Source organism: Primulina huaijiensis, unplaced genomic scaffold, assembly GCF_012295235.1.
Source record: "Primulina huaijiensis isolate GDHJ02 unplaced genomic scaffold, ASM1229523v2 scaffold23605, whole genome shotgun sequence".
Lineage (NCBI taxonomy): Eukaryota > Viridiplantae > Streptophyta > Magnoliopsida > Lamiales > Gesneriaceae > Primulina > Primulina huaijiensis.
This window is the reverse complement of record NW_027355821.1, coordinates 526245-535026: the sequence shown is the minus strand read 5'-3', so window position 1 is coordinate 535026 and position 8782 is coordinate 526245. Positions and strand designations below refer to the sequence as shown.

At 35.0% G+C, this 8782-nt stretch overlaps 2 protein-coding genes across 4 annotated transcripts; one reads left to right on the top strand and one right to left on the bottom strand.

The window, feature by feature from the left end:
* Window positions 1–459: 459 nt before the first annotated feature.
* Window positions 460–2368, top strand: LOC140967085 (mitochondrial import inner membrane translocase subunit Tim13-like). Its single transcript, XM_073427450.1, has 2 exons — window positions 460–674; window positions 2003–2368. The coding sequence occupies exons 1-2, from the start codon at window positions 558–560 to the stop codon at window positions 2150–2152; spliced, it is 267 nt and encodes an 88-aa protein (XP_073283551.1). The 5' UTR covers window positions 460–557; the 3' UTR covers window positions 2153–2368.
* A 1590-nt stretch (window positions 2369–3958) lies between these two features.
* Window positions 3959–7065, bottom strand: LOC140967112 (soluble inorganic pyrophosphatase PPA1-like). Of its 3 annotated transcripts, none has more exons than XM_073427503.1 (9): window positions 6814–7065; window positions 5952–6089; window positions 5839–5867; window positions 5469–5534; window positions 5230–5337; window positions 5024–5089; window positions 4827–4947; window positions 4355–4436; window positions 3959–4271 (listed from the first exon to the last, which is right to left on the bottom strand). In XM_073427503.1, the coding sequence occupies exons 2-9, from the start codon at window positions 6073–6075 to the stop codon at window positions 4229–4231; spliced, it is 639 nt and encodes a 212-aa protein (XP_073283604.1). In that variant the 5' UTR covers window positions 6076–6089; window positions 6814–7065; the 3' UTR covers window positions 3959–4228. The 3 variants fall into 3 exon arrangements, with proteins under 3 accessions (XP_073283604.1, XP_073283606.1, XP_073283605.1); XM_073427505.1 differs by having other exon boundaries at window positions 5952–6083; window positions 6814–7010; XM_073427504.1 differs by having other exon boundaries at window positions 5952–6078; window positions 6814–6986.
* Between the last annotated feature and the right edge of the window lie 1717 nt (window positions 7066–8782).

The following is an 8782-nucleotide window of genomic DNA, read 5'->3' as shown; positions in this document are numbered from 1 at the left end:
AAAAATATCGTACAAGCACGCAACGCGTGCGTCGGTGTACTAGTTTTTAATAAGTGTGAGATCCTTAGAAATTTTTAGTTTTGCCCCATACAATTTTTACTTCTAGTTTAGTGTTGACTTCAAATTTTATCTCAATTTTGTTTGTCAACTATTCAAAATGTAATTTTTTGCAGAATCATATATATAATTTTTTTAAAATTAATTTTCCACTTAAATTATCATGAAAATTCACTATGATTTACGTTAAATCATATTTCAATGTTTATACCCAGGTATTATTTTAAAATAATTAAAATTTATCTCGTAAATAAATTTAAAATTTTCTCTTAGTTAGTTAACATTCAATTAAGCTTGTGGGCTAAGTTCGATTACATTGAAACGGTGGTAGTGGATTTGGGCTGGAATTTGAGATCTAACCGGCCCAAACCACTGATCCACTATTCATCAATAACATCCTTGGCAGAAATGGAAAACTTGCGAAAGGGGCAGCAGCGAGTTTTAAACCCTAATAACCCAGTGCAGTGCACACTGGGAGGAAGAAAAATCGAGCGCACAAGATGGACCCATTCTCTTCTTCATCGTCAGCTGGATCGTCTTCCAAATTCTCGCCGGATGATTTGATGGATCAGCTGAAAACTCAGCTGGCCCAGGCTTATGCCGAAGAATTTCTCGAGGTACCTACCAATATCTTGCTCTGGAACTTCAATCAGTTAACGATTGTTACTTAGAATGTGAACATATCTCTATCTTGCTCTCGAAAGTCGATTAGAATACAAATTGCGAAATTGTATGCGTCTGATGATGTTGGTGCGGTTATCGTGCTTGACATTACTAGGTTTCGTAAGTACTTGTGTTAGAGGTTTGAACGACTGGGTTCATACCTCGTAGTGTAACATTGTCAAAGCGTTTCAACACAGCTTGAGAAAAAACCTAGGTCCGAACATGATTTTCGAGTCGTCTTGGAAATTATTTGATTCGTATTTGAAAGTATCGAATATTCGAATTCGAGCCAAACTCAAAAATTTTCGAAATTATCATATTCGAGCCTTTAATTTTGAATAGCTTGATAATGTGTTCAAATATTCCCCATCGAACCCGAACTGAGTAATGATCCGAACCAAATTCGATCTAAAATATTAAACTTTTCGAGCTTCAAATCGAGCTCGAATAGTCTGATTCAAGCTTTGAAATTTCCTTCATATTTTACTCGATTTAGTTTGTTTACATCCATTTATAATAAATCCATGGTAGCTATTTCACTTCGATCTGTTTTTCTTCTGACTCCTGCATTAATTCTTCTGTGCCGTTGCCACCTCCCCTAACGATCCATTGACATAGACCACTCCCAGCATGGGATTAATGTGAAAAAACCCCGTCACTAATGTAATTAAAAAAAATCTTCCGTACCATCAATGAGCAAATCAGATTTACGGTATAGAATCTTATGAGCAAACAACATAGACCAAAACAAAGCAGTGCTCGCTGCTCCCTGATTTCAGTATTTTAGAGTTTACTGCTAGTGTCTGTAGAACCAAAAAAATGGCAAGTTCTTAACAAATAAATATAATCATATTAAATCGCACCACAAAGTACTTGGTACAGTGATTTTCCCAGATTTAAAACTCTGTGGCTTGCCCTAATTCCTTCACCTTTGGGAACCACTAATTAGTTCCTGTTGGCTCTTGGCATTCGTGGGCTGCTTGTTTCAATTAAATGTACGTCGTGATCTTGGAATACTTGTACTATCCCGTATCCCACCGGACCCCCCCCTGTAATTCTGTGTCATGTCAGCGTGTTGTGTGTTACTTCATCAATTGAGCGTTTTGGTATCAAACACTATGAACAAACTGATTTCTTAATTAATTTTTATGGGGTATTTTGTATGTGAAATCACGTGATGAATAATTTACATAGAATGCAAATGCTTTTTTTGCATCATATATCTGGTAGTTCTTCTTTGTTCATCCAGCCTATCAATAAAATTTTCTTAATGGCCACACAGACTGTGCGAGGGAAGTGCTTTGATAAGTGCATCACTAAACCCGGTAGTAGTCTCAGTGGTAGTGAGGGCAGTTGCATCTCCAGGTGTGTGGAACGCTATATCGAGGCCACTGGCATTGTTAGCAGAGCCCTCTTTAACCAACCTCGCTGATATTACCTGGAGCAATAAGTACCAAATACTCTACGGAACTTCACAGATGTTAAGTGCACTTGGTGTTCAACAGATCTCCAGATGAGCCTCCACATATCGGACTTCTCTTTTGATGAATTTTTCTACACTTTTTGCATTGTGTACCTGAGGAAATTTTGGAACCCAGTCACTTAGTAAACATTGACATTGGCCTTATGAACGACATGCTGCCCCATATGACCTGCTGGTGTTTTTATCTATGGTTCACATACGTGCCTAGTTGTGATCACAATTAGGAATATAAATTAACAAAATCTCGAATACTGGCTCAAAATTCTTTTAGCTGGCTCAAAATTTTAAAACTATTAATAATGGCTCGGTTTGGGTCGAGTTAAAGTTTGAATTCATATTTGATCGTTTGGTAAAAAAATTATGTTCTATGTAGAAAATTCCTGAACTTCAGCTCGAGTTTATTAGCTCATTTATTTTGAATATATTTATAAAGTTTATAAATACATAATGCTCACAAGCAGCTCGCTTGTCATCATCCATTGAATCAAGTAATTAGAGCTTGGATTCGATTTCAAAATTTTATTTGAATATCTTCAAGCTCGGCTCGAGTTTGACAAGTTCAAGCATGAGGCGAATGTTATTCGAGTAATTTAAAAAACTGACTCGATTTGTTTGTACTTTTAACCACAATCTTTGTCCTTTCATTTGGTGGTTTTATATTTATATTTTTCGTTCTGCTTAGAAGTATCCTTAGCAATATTTGACTGTAAAGTTACCAGTGTAGGAATTATGGATAATTGATTTGAGAGCTTGTTTGGTGGCTTAAAATGCAGTTTATTTTGTAGATCCACCCTACGTAGCGACAAGGAACAATGCAATGGCAACTGTTGCTTGCACATGGCATTTTGGGTATTGCCTCGAGCTCAGTCTTTGATTTCTATTTACTGCTTTTGAATGATTTATACTATGGGGCGCCGGCGCTGCCCCCCTGTGAGGGACGTCGAATTATGGGGTGTCCCCTTCTCTGGGAAATCAAGTCAGCATCAACCACCTTCCTAGGTTTAGAATTTGGAGGTGTGATTTTTTTTTTGTTCATGATAAAAAGAAAGAAATGTTATAGCCTTAGTAAAGATGTTACTCCAAACGAGAATTTCTCCCAAAAGAGAAAAATAATAGTGAAGGGGAATAACTCAAATATGGTATGTATAGGTCAAAGGAATGTGTTGCATTGGTGCTTTCATGTGGACAATAAAGGGCACGTTAGCAATTAATGTGTGATAAATTTACAAAGTCTTTAACAATTGGAAGTAAGGATTGTCGAGTCTGACTGCTCCGACGATTATGTGTGCCCATAAAATGTAATATATATTGAGTCTCTCTTATTTATAATTATCCAAGTATTTGCCGCGTGATAATGTGTCATTTTTATTGTTCATTTTTCCAATTCATTCATTGTTTTATGTACCGTCAAACACTCCTGCGGACTCATCCCCCCTCGAAGTTGTAGTCGGGAGTTTTCTTGGGATTTGATGGCCGTTTACAAGAATATTTTCAATTACGACTTGGTGTATTTTTGACAAAATTATTCATTTACGAGTCAGCCAGCATTAATTGCATAATAACACCAACACCAACTATAAAAGATACCAGATTAGCCCGAATTCAAAAATCGAGGCTTTCAGCTACCTAAAGTATCCTGAATCGCTTGCTAATCTCACTATTAGTCCGTTGCATGTTTCGATTCTAGACGCTCTACTAGAAACAATGGCCATATTTTCACGTATTTGTTCTCCTCCTAAACCCGGAGACAAAATCAGCATGAAGTTAAAATCAAAACTAGTACCCAAGTCGCCATTTCAAATTTGGACCAAGTCCGTACAAGCTATGACGTTGTGTCTGACCACAATCAATGTGCTAGTTTTTAAACATCCATTAACGCCAGTTTACAAGTTTTCCCAAAAATTTAGAAGAAATTATAACTAAAAATGAAGTATTTGGGATTATGTAGAAACAAACATATTGGTCTTCCGGTAAAATTTTCTGCAAAGAAAATAATTCACCAGTCCCCACACCCCTTTAGTCCACTTATTTCCTTAAGGTCTGCAAGATGTACTCAGCATAAAGGTCCCTGCACAGTAGCAAGAATAAGGATTTTAGCTGAAAAAGTCATTAACCAAGTGACATCTAGAAAATCTCAAACGAGAAACATACATGGAGTGTTGAATGGCATCCTTGGCAGTTTCGGAAGGCAAAAACTCGTCCACTGCTACTTCTTTGTGTTCATTCTTCTTGTCTAAATAATTGTGAAGGAAAAATCTTCATCCTCCATTTGCATGTAGGCATAGATAACTATAGAACCGTTCACTTGTCACTATACATGAAAAGTTATTTCAAATATTTTAAATCGTACATGATCACTACGAAAGTGATATTTTGATCAGTTTTTTGATCGGTGTCCCCACGAAAACAACTATTGCTCCTATAATCACCATATGAATAATTGCATGGAAACAAGCACGTATCTTGGCTTGTGATACCAAACCAAAAACTTATCATTGCCCAAAAAATAATTAGTACTGATCGGGAAAATCGATTTTCTTAAACTGTTTTTCTTAAACTGTAAAACAGAGTTTTGATCACCGTATCGGTCGCACAACACTTAAAATTTAGTAGTCAAGGATACAGTCTTCAAAGAAGCGCCGGATTTCAGTTAGCCTATGAGGTGCCAGCTGACTGATATCTGTGTAGTGGCGATACTCTGGATCGTCAGCACATACCGCAATTATTTTATCATCCTTCTCTCCCTATTTCGGAAAAAAATCAAAGCTATCCTTTTCTAATTGATTGATGTAACTTTGTAATCTTTAGATGGATCGCTACCTGGTCAATCATAGGCATCAGTCCAATAGCTCTGGCCCTGAGAAAACAGCCTGGGACGACAGGCTCCTGTGTGAAATCCAGTTGAGTGTTATGGATACTCAAAACAATGAAAAACAGAATAGGCGGAAGATCTTGAAACTCATTTATTGTATATACTGTTAAAACCAGTTAAGTTTTTTACAAAGAAAATAGGCAAATTTAACAACCTGCATTAGGACTAGAACGTCCATAGGGTCATTATCTTCACATAGAGTTCGTGGAATGAAACCGTAGTTATGAGGATAGACCACTGATGAATACAATATGCGATCAACCTGCACATCCATTAGTATAGGAAATAAATTTTCTGCTGGCTCATAGTTCCACTCGTGGAGATAGGTGGTTCTTGACGTTGAGATAGCTAATCATAGGAGAGGTACTATCAGGCGAGATAGTTTAAAGTTACCTTGATCAGACCAGTTTTTTTGTCAAGTTCATATTTCACTTTACTTCCTTTGGGTATCTCGATCACCTGAAAGAAACGAAACCTGATTAAAACAATAAAGATCTAAGGCCCACAATGAGAAAGTCATGCAAAGAATCCCAAGAATGTTGGTTTAGAAATCAATTGCCATTTTGAAAGTTTAAGTCATGGACACTCCTATTGTTAAGATGGGATATAATTATTTATCAAAAAGTTTCATGGGATGAAATGGGCCACAAAAAACTTCGAAAATTTTTGTAAGAGGTAGATGCAAATAACAATATCCTGAATAGGCATCAAATGCATCGTCGAATGTCATGACATTGGTTGAAAAAGAGATAAAGGTACATACAACATTAATAATTTCAGGTGCTCCGCGGCCTGCAAAACACACATCAAGAGTTATCAATTTATTGCCGATGAATAGCACTCCGTATAACAAAAATACAACTTTGCCTCGATTACCGATCTCAAGGTCATGCCAAGGATGAGCTGCAACTGATCTCCTTGACAAAGATGAAAGGATTCTCTCATTTAAACGAGGAGCCCGCCTATGAGGTGCTACTGGAGATCCACCGTTGTCGGCCATTTTCTGCACTAAAACTTAGAAGCAATTGGATATCAGTTATATGCATCACAACCATCATTTGCGTTTCTATGACCTGCACTTTGTACGATTAGCATCCCAAGATCACAGTTCTATAAACTTTGAAAGTTAATACTATAGTCTATAAATCATCGATTGCACAACTCGCCCAATGCACCAAGGAGATTTACGCTAAAGCATACGATCCACCAGACAAAGATGATGAAGATTGTGATAATTTACATTTTCCAGCGGGTGTAACCATAGAGGTTACTGGCTCATTCAAATTTTAAAATTTCAATGTAATTTTCCTTTTAAGTATAGATTTTGACGATTAAAATATTTAATGCGCCTGCCAAGTAAATTATTTAAGATCACAACTTTCACTCTGTGCAACTGATCTGGAAAATCGAAATGATGATCGAGATCCTAAAAGTAGAAGCTCAGATAATTTTCAACATTGTGACTACGGGAAAGCTGTAAATATATTTCATAAATTCCAACAGCCAAAAAGAACCGATGATTCTTGAAATCGAAAAATAAAGAACAGACCGCGCTTCGTCAGAAATAGATTAATTCAGTCAATCAGGAAACACTAAGATCGCCAATAAAACCAATTATTTGCCACAGAAGTCGATAACACACAGAATGGTGACATCCATTTTTAAGATCGATCGACAATTAATCAGACGACATAAACAGAAACAAGCAATAATCGAGGAAGAAAACCCAAAAAGGTACCTGGACAGAAACAAGAACCCAGATGAAGATGGTGGAGAGAATAACAAGCGGATGCTCAACGGGTACACATCAATTGGCTTCTTTCGGGCGTGATATATACGCATTTGTCTATGGAAGCAAGTCAACGACACGTGGAAACACGAGAGCACGAATCGCCAGATGTCCAAATTGCTCCTTGTAATAATATTACCAAAATCTTCTTTCACATTACATCATTTAATAAAAAAAATATTAAAGCGAGATTCGGACTCGGTGAACGTGGAAACGAGCTTTTTGTGGCTGATTTGGAGCTGATGACCCAACTCCCACCATTGGCTTGGAATCCACGTCCTCCTACCCCACCAACCATTTCAAAATTTTAGGGTTTGTATACGTGACCGAGTATACATATTCACGTAGACCATCAATTCTCGAAGTATATATATATATATTATTTTGATAATCTCTATTGATAAATTTCAGTATTAATCAGGTATGTTTTCTCTTTTATTTTTGAAATTTGAGTTAGTTTTCATTAGAAATGTGTGATGTGATACTGTTAAGTCAATATAATGTTGGAGTCATGTAGATGTCGTATAAGTGTCATTTACTCATATTAACGTCATATCGAAAAAATAAATAAAATTAAAAAAAACAAAAACAAACCAATAGTGAATTTTGATAAGACTTCCATGACCAATATTACAATTTTTTGCTATAAATTTAACAGTCCAACGAATAAATTTAAATATGTTTTTGACTATTTTAATTTGACGAAGGAAAACAGACACTTTTTAAACAGTCCCCGCTTGTTGCTCAAAAACAGATCGTATGAAATGTGGATGGACATTGTCCAAATCACAACTATTTCATATTATTTATTTATTTACACCGTAAAGATATTGTTATGATAATTAATTCTAGTTTCCAAAATAGAACAATTTTTCCTTGGATACCCTTTTTCTTCCCTTATTATTATCCTTTTAACTTAAGTTTGGATGGATGAAAAAAGATTATCAATTCGAAAAACTTTGAATTTAATCAAAATAGAAAGGTCAAGTTTTCAAATTTGTACCCAGTGGGGTCATTTAATTTTCACAAAAACTCTGGGAGACGGTTTCACGGATCAATTTCGTGAGTCGAATATATTATTTGGGTCATCCATGAAAAAATATTACTTTTTATGATAAGAATATTAATTTTTATTGTGAATATCGGTAAGATTGACATGTCTCACAGATAAAGATTCATGAGATTGTCTCAAAAGAGACCTGCTATTTAATTTCTATAAAATCAATATTCTTTAGAGTTTAAAAGAACAGTACCAAAAATATTATTTATTTCATTCAACTGTCGAAAAAGAATAACAGTTGACCAAAAAAAAATATTTAGATCAATTAAAGCAACATTTGCATGAATAAATTATTGAGCAAGAAATGTTGGGAATTCAACTTCATGTACATGAGACTATTGGGACAATTTACATTCAAGTTTAGAAATAAATTAGCATCGACCCTCTCCAAATGTTAAATATTTATGAAGTCAAATTTTTATTTTGGTCGGTTTTTATAATATTTTTTTGAAGGTAAATCGATTCATGTATAAATATTTGAGAATAAATTATTTAGGAAAATAGTAAGAATCGATTATTTTATTTACAAAATTTTAAAATTTAGCTATAAAAAATAAATTTACACCAAATAAAACTTATTACAGAACTATTACAACTAATGACATAAACGAACCGAATCGATCTGACTATGATTTTTTTTAATATTAAACTAGATATTTTTGAACTCGAGTTCGATTCTATTTTGAAGTTAGAAAATTTTAATAATTTTGACTCGAATCCAATTAGAATCAATATTCGAGTTCGACTCGAAATATTTAAATATGTTCACAAGCTACTTGAAAATAAAGACCCAAAATTTATGAGATATATTATAAAAATAAAATATTATATCTCTCGAACAAAATAAGTCGAGTTTTA

Bases quoted from the DNA above. Each gene is read 5' to 3' on its own strand.
- LOC140967085 (XM_073427450.1), top strand. From the start codon at position 558: ATGGACCCATTCTCTTCTTCATCGTCAGCTGGATCGTCTTCCAAATTC. The intron at 675-2,002 runs GTACCTACCAAT...ATGGCCACACAG, and splicing joins ATGCCGAAGAATTTCTCGAG to ACTGTGCGAGGGAAGTGCTT.
- LOC140967112 (XM_073427503.1), bottom strand. From the start codon at position 6,075: ATGGCCGACAACGGTGGATCTCCAGTAGCACCTCATAGGCGGGCTCCT. The intron at 5,868-5,951 runs GTAATCGAGGCA...TGTGTTTTGCAG, and splicing joins TTGGCATGACCTTGAGATCG to GCCGCGGAGCACCTGAAATT. The intron at 4,272-4,354 runs GTATGTTTCTCG...GCTACTGTGCAG, and splicing joins GATGCCATTCAACACTCCAT to GGACCTTTATGCTGAGTACA.